Source organism: Aotus nancymaae, unplaced genomic scaffold (assembly GCF_030222135.1).
Source record: "Aotus nancymaae isolate 86718 unplaced genomic scaffold, 86718_ANA_hifiasm-v0.15.2.pri h1tg000017l, whole genome shotgun sequence".
Taxonomy (NCBI): domain Eukaryota; kingdom Metazoa; phylum Chordata; class Mammalia; order Primates; family Aotidae; genus Aotus; species Aotus nancymaae.
In genome coordinates, this window is record NW_026988429.1 from 1213291 (window position 1) to 1236091 (window position 22801).

The following is a 22801-nucleotide window of genomic DNA, read 5'->3' on the forward strand; positions in this document are numbered from 1 at the left end:
TTACAGGGTGGGAGATATGTAGGGTTGGCACAATGTCAGTGTTGTCTCTTCCAGAGGGGGCAGGCTTTCCCGCCTGTGGCTGCATGGCTCCCTGTGCATTTCTCGGGGGTCATCTTATTCGACAAGGGATGAGTTGCTGTCTCCCAGCCCCCTCCAGATATCCAGCTCCAACCTGTGACTTCCAGGGAGGGGGCTGCCATCTCTGCTGTCTGTGCCTTTCGACCACAAGACATTCGGACGGTGCTGAATGGTCCCTTCAGAGAGCTAAAACATGACTGCAACAGAGGACTGCCTGTCATGGACAATGATGTGCCGCAGCCCAGACCTGGAGAGGTGAGGGGGGCATATCTTCATTCCAGGCCTGAAGTAAAGAGCTGCTATTAAGGCAAGAGCCCCACTAAGCATCACTCGAATGTCCTGTTTCCTGGGAAACTTTGTTACCAGCTTCTGTATTTCCTCTAGTGCATCACCAACAACATGAAGCTCCGGCACTTTGGCTCATCTCTCTCCCTGCCTGACCGTGTGCTCACCTTCATCCGGGACCATCCACTCATGGACAGGCCAGTGTTTCCAGCTGATGGCCACCCCCTGCTGGTCACTACGGATACAGCTTATCTCAGAGTCATGGCCCACAGGGTGACCAGCCTCTCAGGGAAAGAGTATGATGTGCTCTACCTGGGGACAGGTATATTTAGTGGTCAAGCAGGTTGCCCACCTAGTACATACATATTCTCATCACAGAGAGGGTCCTGTAATACATATAGGTCTGAGTCCCAGGCACAGGGACAGTTATGTCATTATTCTTGTTCCTTTCCTGCCCCCTAGAGGATGGACACCTCCACCGAGCAGTGCGGATTGGAGAACAGCTCAGCGTTCTTGAGGATCTGGCCTTATTCCCAGAGCCACAGCCAGTTGAGAACATGAAATTGTACCATGTAAGTTGTAGATTTTGGGGAGTCTGTTGGGAAGATATCTGAGTCCAGAGCTGGTTTGTGATCCTGAGGTCTGGGAAATCCAGTGTCTTCCCCTTCCTCACTCCCTTTTTGTAGAGCTGGCTCCTGGTTGGCTCCCGTACTGAGGTGACACAAGTGAATATGACCAACTGTGGCCGTCTCCAGAGCTGCTCAGAGTGTATCCTGGCCCAGGACCCCGTCTGTGCCTGGAGCTTCCGACTAGATGAGTGTGTGGCCCACACTGGGGAGCACCGAGGGTGAGTGTAGCTGCCTGGATTTCTTACTTGCCATGCCAAGTCTCTGTCCCATCCACATGTCTGTTTCTCATTGGTTAATGCTGCCCTATCGGAGGCTGTTTTCTTTCTGTCTGTTAGTGTCTACATCACTTGTGTGTCCTTCTGTCAGTCCACACTAACTTATCTGTTTGTCCATCTAGTGCTGCCTCATCAGTGTCCTTGCCTTTCTGCTGGACGTGCCTTGACCTGACAGTGTGCCATCTCTAGTGGACACTTCTTAGTTTTTGTCTTACAGGAGCTCTTGGAAGTGTTTTCACAGTTATCCACTCCTTACTTCCATGAAATACTTTCCTCTTGCTGTCTATGACTCTGCATTCTTTGGTCTCCTTTACTTTCCCATCCAGCTACTGAATGTTGATATTCCTCAGGGTTCAGTCCTGGACCCATTCTCTTTACACTTCCATGCTCTCTCTAGGCAATTCCATTCTCATTACTTTCAATACCATCTGAGTACTAATGATAACCACAAATATTTCTAGTGGAGCTATGGAACTCCCCATACAACTGTCAAATTGATATTCTCTTTCAATGCCTCACAAGCAACTCAGACTTAGCAAGTCAAAGTAGGCACTGTTGTTTCCTCTTTCTCTCACCTGCTCCTCCTCTGGTTTTCCTCATTCCAGTAAAGGGACCTCCGTGCATCCAGTTGCTCAAGCTAGAAATTGCCCACATTGTATTATGATTTGTGCTGATCTTAGCTGCCAAACATCCTTAGTCCACCCTCTTCTCTCTACCTCTATTGCTACCACTCTAGTCCAAGCCATCATTTCTACTTAACTGGACTACTCTAATAATCTTTTTGACCACTTTGGGCTCCTACCATCCATTTTCCATTTAACAGCTTAAAAGCATATGTCACATTGAAGCAAATCCCTGACATTATACTTATCTGAAATATTTCAATATGTATCTCTACCAGATGAGGACTCTTGTTTTTTTGAGGCAGAGTCTCACTCTGTCACCCAGTTTGGAGTGCAGTGATGCCATCTCGGCTCACTACAACCTCTGCCTCCCTTGTTCAAGTGATTCTCCTGGCTCAGGCTCCTGAATAGCTGGAATTACAGGCACCCATTACCATGCCTGGCTAATTTTTGTATTTTTAGTAGAGACAAGGTTTCACCATGTTGGCCAGGCTGGTCTGGAACAGCTGACCTCAAGCAATCCACCTGCCTCGGCCTCCCAAAGTGCTGGGATTACAGGTGTGAGCCACTGCACCTAGCCCAGTACTCTTAAAAGCATTTTATTGTGGGAAAGTTCAAACATTCAAAAGTAGAGAGAATTGTATAGTGAATTTCCATGCATCCATCCCTCAGTTTCAACAACTATCAGCTCCTGGCCAATCTTGCCTCATCAGTACCTTTGCTCATTCCCAACTATTTTGAAGTAAATCCCCTGGACATCATATCACTTCATTCACAAATCTTTCTGTATATATCTCTAACATTCAAAGCTTTAAAAAAATATCCATATTACCATTATCATACCAAAAACTTACTTTCTTAATGTCAACAAATATCCAGTCAGTATTCTGATTTCTTCAATTGCATATATTTAAAAACTAGTTTATGTCAGTATCCAAATAATGTTTATTTTTTATAAATATTCTGCTTATGTACAAATAATGCATATTAATTTTAACTGGCTGATATATTTCTTAAGTGTCTTTTAATCTTTAATTGAGATCTTCCAGTAAAGTATTTTTAATTAGTTGATTCGAAAATGTTTTTGCAAACTGACCTTGAGATTTCCTATTTTGAAGTCCAGTTAATTTATAGCATATTTGTATTCTACAGAACCCCAAGTGTATGCAAAACCCCAGAATATTACAGAACCTTATGGTTACAAATTCTTTAGAGGTAAAAGTACCTGTCTTTGGGAATAAAACAGATTAATTCAACATGTCAAAGCAGAGTGAAATGTTTAAAATGGTAATTGATCTGTAGGACTAGGTATAAAGAAAAAACTGACATATAATTAGAATAGTCATAACATTTAATTTTGTTTTTCTGATATTTGTCTTGAATTATAAATGTAAAATCTTATGCCATCTCTTGATCAAATTCTTGACTTTTTGCCAGTTGGGGATATAAATTGACTCTTGGATGACTGGCTCAACCAGCTTTGCATTTTTGGTTAAGAACTTTAACCTGGTCTTTTAGTTTTTTGGGGGAGAACTTTTAAACATTTAAGACAAAAGAAAGGGCTTTATTCTGTCCTTTATTGTTTTAATTTCTCTTAAAATAAGAATTCACTGGTCCTCAATATCCTCTATACTTGAGCCTCAGGGATTCCCTTAAGATATATGTGAGTGGAGGGTGGTGGTGGGGAGTGTGGGGTGTGTGTTTATGCCAGTGCTCTGGGTTGGTTCTTGTGTACATTCTCCATACCTCAATTCATCCAAGGGAGAAGAACATAGACTGTGAAATTCCTGTGGCTACAGTTGTACATATGGTCTTCCTGTGTTCCCCAATCTCGGCTAGAGTAATCAACCTTGGTTTTACCTAAGAAACTTGGATCTACTGGTACTAGTCTTGGAGCTTATTTCAGGGACCTCAATTCATATTGAAGGAGTTCATACTCAGATAAGTCTGTCTTTGATTGAGGCTTTTGTGTGTTCAGACTTCTTACCTGGCCGTCACTGAGAACACTATTAGGGATCTCATTGGTTTCCCTGCCTCTGGGAGTGGTGCCAGAGAGTTCAGCAGTGAGCAGTCCATCTTGCTATCCTCCATCAGATATAGTCCACCCAAATCCTGGACGTGCCAGGACTGTGTTATTTGAAACAGATCCGTTCAAACAACACATAGACCAGTATATTTCAACTGCTATTGAAGAGTTCCTCTGTAGTGACAAGCAGCTTTTAGGAAACAAAAAGTCACCTCACTAACCTTAAAGGAATTTTGATTAGCTTCTACAGACTCTTAAATAAGAGAAAAAAAATCTCTATAGTTTTTGTCCTTTTTTTCTTCCTAGCAAAATCTTGTGGTTGTGGACATCTAGGTACATTTCTTAGAAGATTCCTATGTTTCCTTTAAAACACCCCCAGTAAACATCTTTCCAATAGACCTAGTACAAATTTAGCTATCCATAGTCTTCTAGAAATATGCATGGAATTTGATATGGCAAATGAAATATCATATGTAATATTAAGAGGTATTGGGGAAAATTTTGGTGATGAGGAGAAAGTTGACTGATAATTTCAGGAGTGATTTCTGAGATGATGGGAGATCTAATGAATGAGGGAATGTTCAGTAACACTGAACACTCAGGGTTGAAAGGAATGTTGACATTGGATTTACCAAGCATTCTCTTCTTTATAGGCTGGTCCAAGACATAGAGTCAGCGGATGTCTCCTCTTTCTGTCCCAAAGAGCCTGGAGGTCTGTATGGCTTAGGGAAATGTGGGTGGAGTGGATAGAAAGGGGCTAGAGAGTTGTCCATTTTGGAACCACTGTAAATCTTGGATCCTAGAAGATGTGGCAGCCAGGGACCTCGGGCCTTACCCTCTTTGAATCCCCTTTTTAGCTTAGTCTCGATGACCCCTTCTCATGTCTGACATCACTCCACACTTCTTCATCACACCTCCAGCCTTTAGCCTCACCTCCTTTTGTGCCTTTGCTGTCTCTCACAGAACGTCCCGTAGTGTTTGAAGTTCCTGTGGCTACAGCTGCGCATGTGGTCTTGCCGTGTTCCCCAAGCTCAGCATGGGCATCCTGTGTGTGGCACCAGCCCAGTGGAGTGACTGCACTAACCCCTCGGCGGGATGGGCTGGAGGTGGTGGTGACCCCAGGGGCCATGGGTGCTTATGCCTGTGAATGTCAGGAGGGTGGGGCAGCCCGTGTTGTGGCAGCTTACAGCTTGGTATCAGGCAGCCAGCGAGATGACCCCAGCCGGGCCCACACAGTGGGGGCGGGACTGGCTGGCTTCTTCCTGGGGGTTCTCGCAGCATCCCTGACTCTTCTCTTGATTGGTCGTCGTCAGCAGAGACGGCGACAGAGGGAACTTCTGGCTAGAGATAAGGTGGGCTTGGACCTGGGGGCTCCACCTTCTGGGACCACAAGCTACAGCCAAGACCCTCCCTCCCCCTCTCCTGAAGATGAGCGGTTGCCCCTGGCCCTGGCCAAGAGGGGCAGTGGCTTTGGTGGATTCTCTCCACCCTTCCTGCTTGATCCTTGCCCGAGCCCAGCCCACATTCGGCTAACTGGGGCTCCTCTAGCCACATGTGATGAAACATCCATCTAGAGCTGGGCAAATGACCACTAGCATATAAGTGATCACTGAAACAGAGTGACCACTGAGATACCAGGGGTCGCTGGGCCTGGAAGACCATCTCAGCCTCTGAGTTTTCTTTGAGTCTGAGTGATTACTGGGACTTTAATGTCTGTTCTCGCTGAGCCTGGATGGGCTTGGGGCCAGACCATTGTCTGATTCCTGATTCCCATGAGAGATTAGAACTGCTTTCTGCAGCAAATTGAGGCTTCCCCCCAATATCTGAACCCCTGTGACCCTTCATTCCTGGCCCCCTGTCTTGGGCCCATTAGTTTTGGGGATAGGGCACAGGACATAGCTATGACTTTGCTTTCTGGTTGGAACCTGGCCAGAAGGAAGAGCCATGGAGGTGGTTGGGGGCCAATGTGCACTGAGTCCTTGGGGTGGTTCTGCTTATTCTTCAAGTTTATCTGAATCTCTGTGGGGAGTGCATGATCCCCATGTTGCAACATGGAATCTCTGCCCTGAGATGTTCTCCATCTCAGTTTTCCTTCTTCCATGAAAGAGTGCGTGTAAATACGTGGTGTTCATAGGAGACCTGGCCACATGTGCATGAATAACTGGGCCAATGCTTAGGAATATTTATGGGAGGTGGGGAGGGAGAAGATTGGAATGGGGGCATCGCCTGCAGAACTTTAGACCCTGTAGCCAGTGAGGGAATGGCTTTCCTTTCTAAAAGGAACTGAAACACTGCCCCTCTCCTCATTACCCCACAACCCTACTCTAAATTTGAGTAGAGAAAAGCTCCTAAAGTGACCTTCTGGGTGGGAAGGGCAGCAGTACACATGACCCTGTCCTTCTCTTTGTTTTTGCCCTCTGGCTGACACCACTGCCATGTCACAGCTGCTTTCTCTGGCTAGAGTGTAGGCTGCACCCCATTTCCTTGGCTCCATTAAAAATTAACAACATTCTAATGGTTAGGGAACAACAGAAGGGGTACAGTCATAGGATATACAAGCAGTATAAAGATAGGTTTGCATCAGTGACTTTACTCAGGGTGACACCCTTGCCCTAAAGCAGGAGTCCCCCCTACCTGGGGCCCATGGACTCCCTGAAATTGTATGCAAAATGTTGTTTGTATGTGTGTGTCTGTATGTCTGTCTGGGGAGGTTTTATGGCTTTTGTCAGATTTCCAAGGCCTTAACACAGTTAAAGGACCACTGCCCTGAGGTCACTGCACTGAGGCCAAGCTAGGATGGTGTCACTCTGTGGCAGCTCTCCCTGGCCTTGCTCTGCCTGGAACAGTGTGATTGCTGAAACGCAGTGACCACTGAGATATCAGAGGTTGCTGGATCTGGAAGACTGTCGTGGCCTCTCAGTTCTCTTTGAGTCTGACTGACTGTGGCCAGTCCCTGGACTGGTAGCTTCTTGTTTCTCCGGTCCCTGGAAGCTGAGCTCTGTGTGTATTTGATGACACTGTCAACTCTCACCAAATGTCAAGACCTCTTCCTGCTTGACACTTGCACTTGCTCTAGGCTTCTCCTGCTCAGTCCCGGTCTTGGCCTGTGAATGTGCCTCGTTTCATCCCTGGTGCTTGAGGCCTTCAAGCTCCAGTCAGTGATCCAGTCCTTCCCCTTTGAAGTTTTCTACTCTACTTTCCTTGGCAGCAGCCTGTGAACTACTCAAAAGCGTCCCCTTGGGTTTGGAATTATTAGTGGGTTTGCCACTAAAAAATGTGTGATCTTCAGCAAGTAACCTAACCTTAGGGACATCAGTTTACTCATCTGTGAAGTGGGGATAATAAAACCTACCTCAGGGTTGCTGCAAGGATTAAATGAGAAAATATGTCAACAATAAAGACCTGTCTGTACCAATGGATGTTGTTGCAAAAATGGGCTTATTATCCATAATCATATAGCTTAACTATATGATAACCATGACACATGCAATCACATTAAGCCTCACTCAGTAAAAGGACAGTCATTACTTCACAGGTGTCCTGTTCTGGGTCACCTCTGGCCAGCTCTTGGCTGCTGGTTTCTATGTTTTGGGAGGCAGATTTGTGATTTTTATAATCCTCAAATCTGTCTGACCTTAGTGGCCTGAGATGCCTTTGTATAGAATAGAGGAAGGCTGTGTGTTCTTTGGTTTATCCTCAGCCTATCTTTCAACCCACTCAAGGTTATGGCCTAGTTCCACTTTAGGGGAGGAAGGAAGGTGGGGAGATGTCAAAGGTGACTTGGGTTTCTGTGGGGAGTGGGAGAGAAGAGTTTTTCAAGGAGGAGAGAGACCAGGGCTCTTATACTCTGAACCACTATTTCCCTGCCCTAATCACCTAGGGCCAGGCACCTAGGGACGGCCTCTTTTCCCCAAAGCCTGCTGAAATTACTGAAACTAGCCAATCCTAAGTCTGCCTACCCTGCCTCACCCACTCCTTCCAATGGAAACTACAATAAACACTCTTGCCCACGTTTTCCCTGCTCCCTCTGCATCCTAACTGACCCTGGTGCTTCCCCATGTGGTGCCTGCATAGTGTGCCTTGCCTCCTCTTTCTAAGGACCTATGAGTATAAAATTCCTTGATGAAAGTCATTTCTGTGTCTATGTGTCTTATTATACCTTATTAAAACAGATCCTGGGTACATTTTAAAATACCAGGGACTTCCTGAAGGTTAACGATTGAGAACGCTGATTGGACCTGTCTAATCAGGGAGGCTGAGGCCTCAGGCCTTCATTAGGCACGTTGCACGTCTGTCAAGTAAGGGCCACTAATCACCTCACATGGGTTTATCTGAATTCTCTGCCAACCTGAAACATGACAACGTGGCACCCATTCTTAGCACTCTTAAGATACACTTAAGTGTGTTTGATAGGTAAGCTTCAATTCCTTCCTCCATAAGAAGTGAGAAGGCAGAAGTGGCCTTCCCTGAGGTGAGGACGGGGATGAGTGTTTTTTCTTTGAGTGATACAGACCTATGCAGGGAGCCAGAGTAGCCCACCCACTCTGGGGGGATAGCAGCAAGGCTGCTGTATACTTTGGGTGAACTTCAGGGAAATGAAACCACGGTAGGAAGATGTGTATGTCTCGGAGAGAACAGATGGGCCTACAGAGAGATAACCAGCTTTTGCTGACCTTGCTACAAGATAGTTTTTAGCTGAAGTATGTGAACTAAAGTATGAGAATAATAACCACAGGCTGTTCCAAGTAACTGCACCCTCCCTCAGCTATGTGCTTTGTGAACATATACAATAAAGTACACTGAGACAGATCGGGGCCAGAGAGACTGACATCTTCACCTCCCAGACTGCCTGGTCCACCTTTCTCTATGTCCCTGTCTTTGTCTTTCTTTATCCCCTTCCATTCCCTCTTAGGTCCTTGAACTCCTGTGCAGCGTGGGATGCAGCACAGACCTATGCCCTGCTTCCATGCCATTTCCCCAGATGTGACAGACCTCTGCTGGGATGGAATGTGTTTGCTTGAGACAGCTGTGATCTGGAGGATTGTGAGAAAGGGTCCCATGCTTGGTGTGGAAGGAGGGAGCTGCCCATCCTCTGTATGGGCTTGGATGAGGAGCTTCTCAGCAGCAGTCATAAGAACCAGAGGATCTTCTGCCCTTTGCTGGGAGCTACATGAACCTTCTGGATTCATGTGAAATTCTAGGGAAAGGGATGACCACCGTCATTATGGCTGAGATCAAGTATCTTATCAGGTGACTGGATGCTTAGAATCAGGTTAATTTGATTAAATAAAGAAACAGAAATAGTTTTTGTACCTATGAGTTTGTGGAGAAAAATTTCTGCCCACTAATATCAGCATTTCTAACATGGTCTGGAGCATATTCATGAGGAACCTACCTATAGATTGAGAAGAATAGCTCAAGATAGCGTGGAGTTGAGTGAGCGGCAAGTTCCCAAAATGAAGAAAGAGGACCTTCCTCCAACCTTTTGCAGGGGCCGTTCCCCTAATGCAACTTCTCCTCACGCATATCCACCAAATTAACTTTTTTACCAGACTCCAAGCCTGTGGTTTCATCATTATAATATAGGTCATCATAGATTGAGATTGCCTTACAATTCCTAGGTAAATGTCCTTGGGAAAAAGGGAACATGAACCTACAGGATTCCAGTCAACAAAATAAGGTGTCCACATCTTCCCTATACAAAGGTTTGTAATACAGCTGTCATTAGGATCTTTGCTAGATAAGTTCTTATTCCTTTGGGTATTTATTGTGGTACTAGCCAGGGAAGCCTTTGTTATGATGCAATAACAACCCCACACTCTTTTAGTGGCTTAAAACATTTGTTACTCATGCCGTATTTCTATCCTTGGTAGTCAGGAACCAAGGCTCAGGGAGGCTTCATCTTGACACAAGCTTCTATGATTGTAGAGACAGAAAAGGGAACTTGGCTAGCCATAGGTAGGCTCCTAAAGTTTCTGTGTAGAAGTAACATTCATGATCACATTTCAATGACCAAAGCAAGCCACGTGACTATGCAAATTCAAGCAGATGGAGAGGGTTGTCATAGCCTTATGCTCAGATCACAGTACTAAGCATTTGTGCCTGCAGGATAGCCACAGGCCCAGCATGGTGCGCATGTCTGTAATCCCAGCACTTTGGGAGGCCAAGGCAGGCAGATCACTTGAGTCCAGGAGTTCCAGAGCAGCCAGGGCAAAATGTTGGAATCCTGTCTCTCAAAAAATACAAAAATTAGCTTGGCATGGTGGCACACGCCTATAGTCCCAGCTACTTTAAGAGGCTGAGGTGAGAGGACGGATTAAGCCTGTGAGCCTGGGAGGTGGAGGCTGAAGTGAGCCACTGGACTCCAGCAGGGGTGACAGAGCGAGACCTTGTCTCAAAACAAAAAAACAAAAACAAAAATTATGGCCTCAGACCCTTTTGTTAGGACTAAGAGCTGCTGATGTCCTCTTTGTTTCTTTACTGAAGGGAAACATACTAAATGCACTCATAATCTCACTCACCTCTCCTATTGAGCACCTGCTACTTCTTCTCCTTTCTTCTGTCTCCATGAAGTAAAGTGAATTTCCTTTTAGAGAAATGGTGACTGGATATTTAAAAAAAATACCTAGGTAAGAAGGGCTGCTGAATTGGAGAGGACTCATGGTGACTGAGTTTAGTAAAAAGAGAAACTTAGTGACTCAGTAGAAAAGATAAGGAGTAGGTATTTCCCAGGATTGCAGGAAGGGCCTCAGGAACTGAGGCCTTAGCCACTGGAATCAGGGTTTAATGCCACCAGGATTCTTTTTCTTCCATTAGTCTGTCATCTCTGCATGTTCTGCTTGCTGTAAATGGACATATTCCTAGAGCTAGGAAAGATGGCTGCCATCAATCCTTCATATTCTCTCAGCTCTGTATAGTAGAGGCAAGGCTACTTCTTTAGCTCCAATCCAGGAATCCCAGGGAAAGATTCTGATTGGTCCAGCTTAGATCACATGCCCACACTGAACCAATAACTGTGTCCAAGGAAATGGGATACTATGATTGGTCAGGCCTGAGTCAAATGTGTGCCCAGGGAAGACAGGATTAAATTGTCAGAACGAGGGACATGGTTAAGTTGGCTGGGCAAATAAAAACCATAGATACCGTAAAATGTGTGCCCAGGAAAGACAGCTATAGTAATAGCTGTCTTAGAGTTAGGTATCAACAGTGACCTTTGAAAACTAAGATCATGTTGTTCCTTCCAAATTAAAACATTCTTATCACATCCCGTTACAATTAGAATAAAATCCAAATCCCCCATTGTGATTTACAGAGCCTTACATGTTAGGACCTCTGTCCATCTATCTAAACTATTTTTACTTTCCCCTCACACAGGGCAACAGCCACACCAGCCTTCATTTAGCTTTCTAGATACACCAAGCTTGTTCTCAACCACAGGGAAATAGTTGTTTCCCCGATCTTTGCAAGCCTGTGTCCTTCTGGTTAGTCAGGCTTTATCTTAAACGTTGCCTTCATAAAGAGGCCCACCCTGATTACTCTGTATAAAGTAGCTCCCAGTTACTTCATGTCACATCCTCCTATTTTAATTCTCAGCATAGCATATCATTAATTTGTATTTTCTTGTTTGCTTGTTTATTTTAATTATTTTCCTTCTTGTTTAGATTGCAAACTCCCTGAAAGCCGGAGTTTTTTTTTGTTCTTGGCTTTTTTGTTCACTGCTGTTTCTCCAGTTCTTAGAACAGTGAACAGTGCCTGAACACGTAGTAGATGCTCAATATTTGCTGAGTGAATGAATATGGCCATTGCCGAGCTGACCCACTGGGTAATGGAAAGAACGCAGGTCTTGCTAAGAGGCCAACATCATCCACTGGTCAGTCCTCCTATAGGAGACCACATAGTTCCCAGCTCCTGTGGTTCTGCAGTACTAAGTGGCAGCCCCTGGGAGCCTCTGCTCACAGGCTCATGCTTTTCAAGGGACAGCTTTAGAGTGTTCTTCTCTTAGACCTCAAACGACCTCTCCCCGTCTATATTCTGAACTCCATCCTGAACCCTTCTTTGCTTGGGGCCCTAATTTGTGTCTGGTGTTCACAGGTAGGTCCTCTCTGCTCTTTCTTTCAGAGTGAAAGAATCAAAGTATCCCTGGAAGGCACAACACTACTTTGCAAGCATAAATTCTCCGATCATAGTTGCCCTTAATAGTAATCATAATGCCCTAAAGTATAATAAGGTTCTAGATATGGTGTGGGCATTGAGCTAAACATTTTATACATCAAACTCAATCTCAGAAAGACTGGTGTTGTTAGCCACATTGTCAGTCAGTGAAACTGAGGCTCGAAGGAGAAATAACTTGCTCAGGGTCATACAGTTAGTTTGTAGTTGAGTTGTGACTAAAACCCAGGTCTCTCAGATTCCAAAGCTTGTGCTCAGAACCCCTGTGGTATACAAAGTACCCAAATAGTGCCCATTAGGGATCAACTTCCAAGTACTGGGTCTTGCCTTCCTATAGTGGAGTGGTATTTCCTCCTTCACTTATTGTTCTCTTCATATATATAAAACAGAACATGATCCTATTTCAATACATAACATCTGTAAAACCAAAAATTAAAACACCATAGTAAAATAAATGAGAAAAACATGGTATTTCATTTGCAATGCTTGAAAAAATTTTAACATTCTTAATCATAAATGAGCTCTTACAAATCAACAACAAAGACTAATATTACAAGGGAAATGAAAATAAAAGGAACAGAGGAAAATGAACACAAATGATTAATATGGTGATATGAAGATGACGTAGCTAAACATTAATAGATGACAAAGCAATTTCTTTGTAATATTACATTATCGATGATCATAAATACAGATATCTAACATTTGTATAGAATTTTAGGAAGTGGGGAATTCTTAAACACTGGAAAAATTTACTCCAGTTTTGGGAAATTTGCTCAAAATTTAGATCTTGTAGATACTTTACCCTGGCAGTTCCAATCCACAGGAATTATTCCAACAGAGTAGTTGGACAAATGAAATTTATGTATAAGCATGTTCCTTACATAGAAAATCTATGGGTCTAATTTATCACCTCCAACTACTTATGTATCAATTAATTAAAAAAATACATTTGGGGATGTTCATTAAATATTAATTTAGGTCTATTTAGGTCAGATTGTAGGCTAGGTTCTGGAAACACAAAAGTGAGTAGAACGAAGTCTCTCTCCCCTTAAAGCTCATAATTCAGGGGACAGGGAGAGAGTAAGCAGACAGCAACACACTTTGAAAGGCACTATTGTTAAGGTGTGTTCCAAATCTGAGGAACCCAAAGATACCTCATTCTATTGACCTCTCTTCTTAACTAGCAGTTTGAGAAACAGGTTTCAGATGCCAGTCAAAGCCTTTGTACCACCTAATCAGACTCCCTTGAAGCTACTGAGAAAGTCTAATGTAGTGTAGTCTAGTGAGACATATACATGCCTCATTTTGTCTTTTGTGTGTATCAAATTTTACATAATAAAACACTTTAAAGTAAGATGTTTTTCTGTCTATGGAACCAGAAAAGACAAAAAGAAAAGTTTGGTGACATTGTGTGCTCCCCAAACAAGGGTTTGGGGAGAGTGGGTATTCTATACTATTGTTGGAAGTGAAATTAGTATACACTCTATGGAGGGCATTCTGGTAATATCTACTGAAAGCTTTAAAGTGAATATATATAATTTGATCCAGTGATTACACTTTTAGAAATTTATTTTAAGGAAATAGCAGTAAACTCTGCAAAGACAAACTTCTAAAGATTTTTATTTTGATATTAATTATAAGCCTAAAATGTTGGAAAAAATCAATTATTCAACAAGAGAAATTTGGGTAAATAAGCATCAGTATTGACATGAAAAAATGTACAGATTGTTAAGCAAAAAAAGAGAAAACAATAAGAAAGAGCAAAGCAGTTTCTGACAGCTGGGAGCTGGCCTGGCACTCAGAGCCAGGTTTCGGTGTTCTCTTGTTGAACATGAAGGATTTCGTAGAACACCAACATCAGACAAGGACACTCAGTGCCAATGATAGATCAAGAAAAAAAATGAGATCACTCTGTAATCATGTCTGAACATAGACAAAACAGGAACATTGTCCAGACCACAAAATGACCTAGCATCCTCTTCTCCTGGCTAATAGGAATGATTGCTGCTGCTTTACCAGTTCTTTACTGGCTTTAGCCTTGCAGCAGTCTTCCCTCCTCCCAGATGAGAGTTATTAAGACACCCACGCACAGAATTACTCTTCTTCCTTAAACCCTTCTGCAAACCTGACTCACACAAGCCTGAGTCCCATAATAAGTTATTTCCGATACCCTCTTACTGAAACACCCCACAATTTCCCATGTCATGCATTCTCCCCCACAGAAAAAAGTAATAACCCCAACTTGCTTGACTACAAGTGTATTCCCAGTGATCTTTGACTGGAGAGCAATGACGATCAGTACTATCTCATAATTGTTTGTAACAGATATGTATTTTCATTGTCATAAAATTGTGTGGCATAGCCCACAACAAACTGTTAGCAATGGTCACACCTGATGAGGGATTTTACTTTTGATTTACTGTCTTTTTATTTTATTTTTATTTTTTACAATGTGCATGAATTGAGATAGAGAGGAGGAGGACAATTAAGAGGAGGGGAAGGAGAATAAGGGAAAGAAAAAATGGAATAATGAAGACGAAGATGGTAGTGGCAGCAGCTCTAAGATGTTTGATGATGTTATTAGAGGATCTTTATGTTTTTCTTTAAATATCTATAATTAACAGGCATTACACTTGAATATGAAAAACAAGTTATTTTTAAATGAAAGAAGATTGTGATTTTCCCGGGGAAATACAATATGACTGTTTCTAATTTTTTATTTTTGCAATAGTGACGTACGGATCTTGTGCCTGACTAACATTAAAGACAAGTTTGAAGACTTTTGGTTTTCCAGGTCCATTGTAGTATAGTTAGATGCAGTAGGTGTCGCTTTTTCCCCAAGAATAGCCTGTTGCTAATGCTGGGCGGAAGTTCGCTCTCAGCTGTATCCAATTCTGTCAATTAGCTGTCTTCAAGATTTGCCTTATCTCTAACCTTTGAGTAATATGTATTTGTAGTTTTCCTTCCTTCTGTAATTTAGATCCACAATCCAATCTAGATGAGAGAAATTACTATATATTCTTTATTTCTTTCTGGAGAACTTTTACATAGCCATTCTGTTAGATTTTCATGGTAATCCAAAGTGCTTCAGGTAGGTATTATTAGCTTTGTTTTAGAGATGAGGAGGGCGAAGTTCATCAGAAAACTGAGGCCATTAACAACGAATTGGTCAAGCTTTCTTTCCCCTCCATTATCTAATTCAAGAAACAATGCAGCAAATACAGCACTATTTGTGCTTTAAATATATGAATATATATTTATTTACTGGTGTAAATATATCAACCATAAAAATACGTTCCTATCAGTTTCTGAGAACTGAGGTACAAATTATGAGAACTGACCATGCTGCTTGCCTAATGTGATTATGCAAAAGCTTCTGGAGATGCATTATGTGGAGGGGCCCTCTCAACTGTGGACAAGGTGTTCAGTCTTCAGAAGTCTGGGAGTTACTCGGAAACAGAGAGACTCCTGGGGGAGCATGCTGAAGGTGACTCATGTTTGCACATGCGTGACTTGGGGTTTTGTTATAAACGTGAAGTTTTGTGCTGAGTGGTAGTATCAGATGCAAAGGACTGTTTGCTCCGTTGGAGGTCTCATACTTTCCCAAACCTTGCATGTTATCAATTATCAGGCAGTCATTTCCTGATGCCTGCCACGTAGCTCCTTTTCTAGTTTGCTTTTCTTAAAACGTTTTGGAGTTAGAAATCAAATAACCAAGCTAGGTGAAAATGAGTATAACATCAAGTTTTCCCAGGTTCAAAGCAACTCTATTTGAAGACATTTGTATTTGTGCATTAATTCCTGGTTCATAACTGAATTATGGAAAGGAGACACTGACTGATAGCTGATTCTGGATAAATGAGGAATGATTATGCCAGTATTTTTCAGAGATCCAAAGTGATCAAGGCCAGCTTTGATCTCAGTCTACTGAGTCACGCTGGGCATATGTATGGCTTGGTCACTCACTTCACTGCTGCAGTCATGTGAAGGGAATGCTCCTGTCTGTGGTGAGGGTGTCCAGCCTTACAGAGTGGCCTGACCACCCTCCGATGGTGTGGTAGGCACTGGGCCAGGAGGGAAGCTGGTGGGGTGTGGGGCGAGTACCAGGCAAAAGAAGTACCAGGCTCTGGGGCAAGCTGCTGGATTGTGACTCAAGTTGACACAGGAAGATAGCAAATCCAGTCCTCTCCCCAGAGGAATTGAGACCTGGTAGGGCCCTTCTCACAACTTCAGGATGCAGGGTGGAGAATAGGTAAGGATCAGATACACCACACATACCAGCAGCTTGTGCCGGGCAGTGTACCTAAGATGAGGTGGGGACAGGCAGACACAGGGTTCATGAAATGTGGCCAACAGAAACAAAGCAGCAGAATGCACCCAACCAGCTGTCTAAAGTACAAGGCAGGGACCCAAGGGAGGGAACACGTGAGGGACATTTAAGGTCTCAAGAGATCTGGGATGAAATGACAGGACCTGGTATGCTCTGCCTATGAACTTCAGCTCCGTTGTGGGGCTGAGAAGTCTGGCATTTGGAAGCTTGAGGCTGCCAAAGTGACCTCCAAAATCACCCACTGGGGAGGCAACGGCTTCTGTTGGATGTGTCACAAGGAGGGGCCCTCTTCACTCAGGCAAAGTGGGCAGTCTTCAGAGGGCTGGGAGTTCTTTGCAAACAGCTAGGATAGGGCTAGCACTGGGTGTGGTTACTGAGGACAGGGGCCCTGGTTACCTGGGGAATTGAGCCCAGAGTAAGCTTTTTTGGAGCCCACAGATCTGAGGCTTCCCTTCAGAGGGGCAGGGACGAGGCAGAGCAGACCAGCTTGGTTTTTCACAAGAGTGGGAGTGAGTTGGAAAGTAGCCTTAGGTCACAAACACTAACTGCTTTAAGAGAAATGCAGCTCATCCCACTGACCTTGAAATGAGTTTTGCATGTGCACACATGAGTGTGTGTGTTTGTGGGTGAAAGATATTTATCTAAAAAAATTATGTAAATATGCTCATAATATTTAGGATATGCTGAAAAAAATATAAAAATAAGGATCACTTCAAAACCCATAGGCCAGAGATACAATCTCTAAATATATTTTGGTGAATTTCCTTCTAGATTTTTCTCTATGTATATATTCAACATAGGGATATAAATAGATATTTTAAATAAACACAGTATGATACTGTTTTGTAAACTGCTTTTTCCATTTGATACTATATCTTGGATACTTTTTCACAATAATACATTTATTCTATATCACCATCCTGCAAAAGATGCTATTGCTTGATATTTCTTATTTTAACTCACTTTCCATTGATTAATATCACATCATTTGAAAATACTACCTTTGTTTCTTTTTTTTCTTATTTCAGTGTGTTGGCTGGAACTTCCACAACTGGCCCAGATAGAACTCAAATTCTTGACTTGAACGTGATTCTACAGCAGCACCTTTAGTATTTCACCATTGTTTTTCATATTTCCTCTTGATTTCTAATAGGTTTATAATATAGAGGGAGTCTTTGTATTATCTCTAACACTAACAGGGTTTTATATTTTTCTTTTCAGGGGATAGGATGGATGTTGAATTATGCCAAATATCTTCCTAAGCAGACAGTAAGATGATGGTATAGTTTTTCTCCTTTAGCCTGTGAATGTCCCAGTGCTGAACCCACGTTGGTTCCTAAGATCAGCCCTGTGTTAGTGGTTTTGCAGCTCGGGAAGGGGAAGTTGCTGCTCTGGAAAATATTGCAGAAAAAGTAGCATGCTTTATAACCTGTGCTACACCTGCTCTTTTTAACCATAAATCAAGGAAATTGTCCCCTATCAGTTCATAGGGTGTTTCCTCATTTTTTTTTTAATAGCTACAGAGTGTTCCTTTGTGTGGTTGTGTCACAGTTTATTTATTCAACCAGTTCCCTAGTGATACATATATGAAGTGTTTCCAGTCTTCTGCTGCAGTAAGTAACCTCATAAATACATTATTCTGTAGGTATGTGGATATATTTTAAAAGAAATTCTCAGAAATGGGACTGCTGTGTTAGAATGAACCGGGAAGCTTTCAACCTTTTAGAGCTAGATTATTAACAGACAAACTCTGAAAGACTCAGATAAACAGTTTAGACAACTTGGCTATAATATATTCCTATGTTTAATAAAATATCTGCAGCCAAGATGGTTGAGCCTGGAATTGTTGCACGTGTGTGTGTGCGCGTGCACGTGTGTGCATATGTGCACACGTGTGTGTGTGCTTCTTTCAACCTTTTATGCTTTCTTCTTGATAGTCATGCTTTCTCATAGTGATGCACATCCTTCAGTCTCTCTTTTTTTAATGCACGTATATTTTCTTTTCTTTTTTTTTGTCTTTTTGTTTTTTTCCTTTTTGTGGAGAATAGGGTTTCACTATATTGCCCAGGCAGGTCTCGAACTCCTGGGCTCAAGCTGTCCTCCTGCCTCTGCCTCCCTGAGAGCTGGGATTACAGGCGTGAGCCACAGCACCTGGCCGTACTTATATTTTCTAGCACATGTTGGAAGCAAGGAAGGTGATAATCATTGTTAGGCCTTGAGCACCTTCCCAGGGCCAGACACCTTGCCAGGTTCTCTGAGTGTATTATTTCGAACTCTCATTTCAACCACACTAACAGCTCTTTTGAACTCTTTTTACAAAATGAGGAACCCGGAGCTCAGTTTGCTCAAGGTCCCCAGCTAGGAGGTAGTAAATGCAGAGCTTGAAGCCAAGTCTACGTGCTCCACAGCCATATCCTCTTTATTAGCCACACCCATCCAGAATTTTTCCCCTAGCATTCCCATTCGCAGTCATTCCTAGCTAACAATGAGCTGGGAAAGACTAATGTGTGGCGACATGTCCTAATAGTTAAAAACAATACCCTTCAGCTTCTGGCTTATTCTTTTAAATAACAGCTCTGTGTTGCTATCTTTGTTTTGATGCCAATCAGGTAAAATTAACAAACACTTGTGGAACATCTGTCAGGTGGAAAGCATGGAGCTAGTTGTTGTAGGGAATATAGAAGGGTAAGTCGAGACTCATGCTGGACAAGCTGAAGCCTGGTCTTGCCAAGCAATATGTACGTTGACTGGTTAACCTGTAAATAACTGCTCCCATGGGATGATGCTGCCAAACTGACTTCCCAGGGTAGGGACTTAAACATTGTGAAATAAGTACAACCAATCAGTCAAGACTAGTTTCTTCTTTCTGAAGGCCACACACCATATATCAAATTAAAGTCCAGATTTGTAAGCTTATTAAACCTCTAAATCAAGTTGTGGAAAAACTAGTAAAGAGTATTAATTTCTATTGTGTAGGAATAACTTTATAAGAACTAAAGCTACAGAAAAAAATGGTAAAGAAAAAAATTAATAGATAGCAATGAAAATCTCAAAAAAGAACTTAAAAACACAGTAGATTAAATGAATCAATGTGATAGCATGACTTTTAAAATAAAGATAATGGTTATGGTAACTTAAACGAGAGGTTTAAAAAAGCTTATTAAAGTACATAAGAAAATGAATTATTGACCCCAAATAATGGCCAAGATGCTCTGCCTAAATGTCTTACTAACTTCATGGCTGAAGATAGGATAATTTGAGAAAGAAAAAAAGTAAGAAATAATGAAAACATCTACCATATTCATATATTTTAACCTAGTTATGCTTCTCTGGTGAATTCTTTCTTTCTTTTTTTTTTTTTTGACAGTGTCTTGCTCTGTTGCCCAGGCTGGAGTGCAGTGGCACAATCTTGGCTCACTGCAGCCTCTACCTCCCAGGTTCAAGTGATCCTCCCACCTCAGCCTCCCAAGTAGCTGGGACCACAGGTGCACACCATCATGCCTGGCTAATTTCTGTATTTTTTGTAGAGACGAGGTCTTGCCATGTTGCCCAGGCTGGTGCCAAATGCCTAGCCTCAAGTGATCCACCTGCTAATGCCTCCCAAAGTGCTGGGATTATAGGTGTGAGCCACCTTGCCTCGTGCTGAGAATTCATTTTAAAGAAACATTTTTGAGGATAGGAAAACCAAATATATAAGAAAATTTAACGTAATAGGGAAAGGGTTGACTAAATTACAGTGTATCTATGCAATGGAACATTATTCAGTCATTAAAATAATCATTTTGAAGGCTTTCAGGCCACAGGTTTATAAAGGGATATTAAATGAAGACATCAGAAATTTACCTACAGAATTATTCTACTTCTGGAAGAATAAGTTTTTATGATCAGGACCTGGAAGTAAACAAAGAGAAAAAAAGAATTGTGTTTGGGTGAGAGTAATTAGAATAAAAAAATAGAATTTATTTTTTAAGCAGTTTCAGGTTCACAGCAAAATTGAGAGGAAAGTACAGAGTCCGCCTCATACAGGAGGCGGTTGCATAGCTTCCCCCATTATCAATATCCTTCACCAACATTGTATTTTTGTTAAAATTAACAAACCTACATTGACACATCATTATCACCCAAAGTCCATAGTTTACATGAGGATTCACTCTTGGTGTTGTACATTTTATGGATCTGGACAAACATATAGTGACATGTATCCACCATTATAATATCATACTAAGTAGTTTCATTGTACTAAAAATCATCTATACTACAATTAATCATCCCTCCCTCCCTGCTAATTCCTGACAACCACTAATCTTTTTATACTGTCTTTATAGTTTTGCCTTTTGCAGAAGAATGTTATATAGCTGGAATGACTGGATGCGGTGGTTCATGCCTGTAACCCCAGCACTCTGAGGGGTCAAGGTGGGAGGATCACTTGAGGCTAAATCACTCGACACCAGCCTGGCCAACATGACGAAAACCTGTCTCTACTAAAAATACCAAATTTAGCGGGGCAAGGTGGCACATGCCTGTAATCCCAGCTACTTGGGAGGCTGAGGCAAGAGAATCGCTTGAACCCAGGAGGTGGAGATGACAGTGAGCCAAGATTGCACCATTGCACTCCAGCCTGGATGACAGAGGGAAACTGTGGGGGTAAAAAAAAAAGAACATTATATAGTTGGAATTATAGAGTATGTAGCCTATTAAGATTGGCTTCTTCCACTTGGTAATGCATTTAAGGTTACTTTATGCCTTTTTAAGGCTTGATAGCCTGTTTCTTTTTAGTGCTGAATAATATTCTATTGTCTGGGTGTGTGCCACAGTTTATCCACTCCTCTCCTGAAGGACATCTTGATTGCTTCCAGGTTTTGGCAATTATGAATGAAGCTGTTATAAACATACATGTGCAGGTGTTTGTGTGGATATAAATTTTCAACTCCTTTGAGTAAATCCCGAGGAATGTGATAGCTGGGTTGAGAATTTTTTTTTTTAATTTGAAATTTTGTTTTTGAACAAAAATGGTTTTTAAGGATAAAAAGAAGAAAATTGTTGTGCTGGGATCTCTGTTTTTTTCAACAGGTTATATCAACACTGTCCACACTAGCATCAGACACCCAGCCAGATGTGAGAGTCGAGTTGACTCCCGTGTAATTGGGAGCAGACTCAATTGCAGAGCTCGTGTCTTATACTTGTAGAGCTCCTCTATCCTCCTTAAGCCTTCGCCCGCTGTCTCCATGCTTCTCACACAATGATCTCCTTTGCACAACCTCAGAGCACAACAGTGCTTCTGACCTGCGCAGAGCACTCCACTGTCCGGTTTTTCATTGTCCTCAGCCTTACCCTTTCCTTCCCAAAACACAGCAGAGCAGTCGGCTCACCTCGTCTTCCATCTCTTTTACCCATAGATTTCTGTTACTCCTATTCCCTCATCCCTACAACCCTCAACAGAAGTAATTCCAAGTCAGTGAATAAAACAACTGGACTTTGTCATATAGAGGGTAATTTCCCAAGAAACAGGATGCTGTATTAAACTCTTTCAAAAGGGTAAATGAATTACCTTTTATATGACCAAAGTGCTTTCCAAAAGGATTAATCCAACTTAAACTGCAAATTTAAAAGCCACTGAATAAAGCCTAAGAGAGAAGTTCATGACGTGGACAATTGACAGATATAATCCATGAGCAGGAAGTAACCAGATATGAATTGTGAGATGCTGGGAATTCTCCCGGAGTTGATACCAAACATGCTCAGTAAGCTTGATATTGCCTGTACAAACGAAAGGGCACAGAAGGGAGCAATAATATAACACAGGGTGTGAGCCAGGAAAAAATCTTATTTATAGAAGAGTAGGGCTGGAAGGGACTGAGAGCATTCAGGGCCACCCTAGTCTCACAGCAGAGTAAATTCAGAGAAGCCAGGGGCCCACCCAAGATCAAATCTGAACCTCTGTCACCTAGTCCAGCACTCTTTGCCCTTCTAGAAGGCATTCTGAAGTGGTTTTAAAAAATATTAATTTCCTTTTTGCAAAGTTAAAATATTCATGATTTAAAAATAAAAGCAATATAAAAATTTGTGTACTGAAAAACCTCTCTACTGTCTCTCTCTCTCTCTCTCTTTTATTAAGTTGAGATGGAGTCTTGCTCTTTTGCCCAGGCTGGAGTGCAGCGGCACAATCTCGGCTCATTGTAACCTCTGCCGCCCAGGTTCAAGGATCCTTGTGCCTCAGCTTTCCAATTAGCTGGGACTACAGGCGCATGCCATCATGCCTGGCTAACTTTTTTGTGTGTTTTTAGTAGAAATGGGGGTTTTACCATGTTAGCCAGGCTGGTCTCGAACTCCTGACCTCAGGTGATCCACCCGCCTTGGCCTCTCAAAGTGCTGAGTTTACAGGC

At 42.4% G+C, this 22801-nt stretch overlaps 1 protein-coding gene across 5 annotated transcripts in view; it reads left to right on the plus strand.

Annotated features, from left to right (window-relative positions):
* The window catches only part of SEMA4F (ssemaphorin 4F), a 40688-nt gene extending 22444 nt beyond the window's left edge, over positions 1–18244 (plus strand). For 2 of the 5 annotated variants that reach the window (XM_012452136.2, XM_012452137.2), the window contains 6 exons: positions 186–333; positions 463–685; positions 826–935; positions 1050–1210; positions 4570–4628; positions 4880–7331. In XM_012452136.2, the coding sequence (XP_012307559.1) occupies positions 186–333; positions 463–685; positions 826–935; positions 1050–1210; positions 4570–4628; positions 4880–5490 (1312 nt within the window). In that variant the 3' untranslated portion in view covers positions 5491–7331. Of the gene's footprint in view, positions 1–185; positions 334–462; positions 686–825; positions 936–1049; positions 1211–4569; positions 4629–4879; positions 7332–8828; positions 9255–17446 lie in introns of those variants that run through there. The other 3 variants (XM_012452138.3, XM_012452141.2, XM_012452140.3) reach the window with 3 other exon arrangements.
* The last annotated feature ends 4557 nt before the right edge of the window (positions 18245–22801 follow it).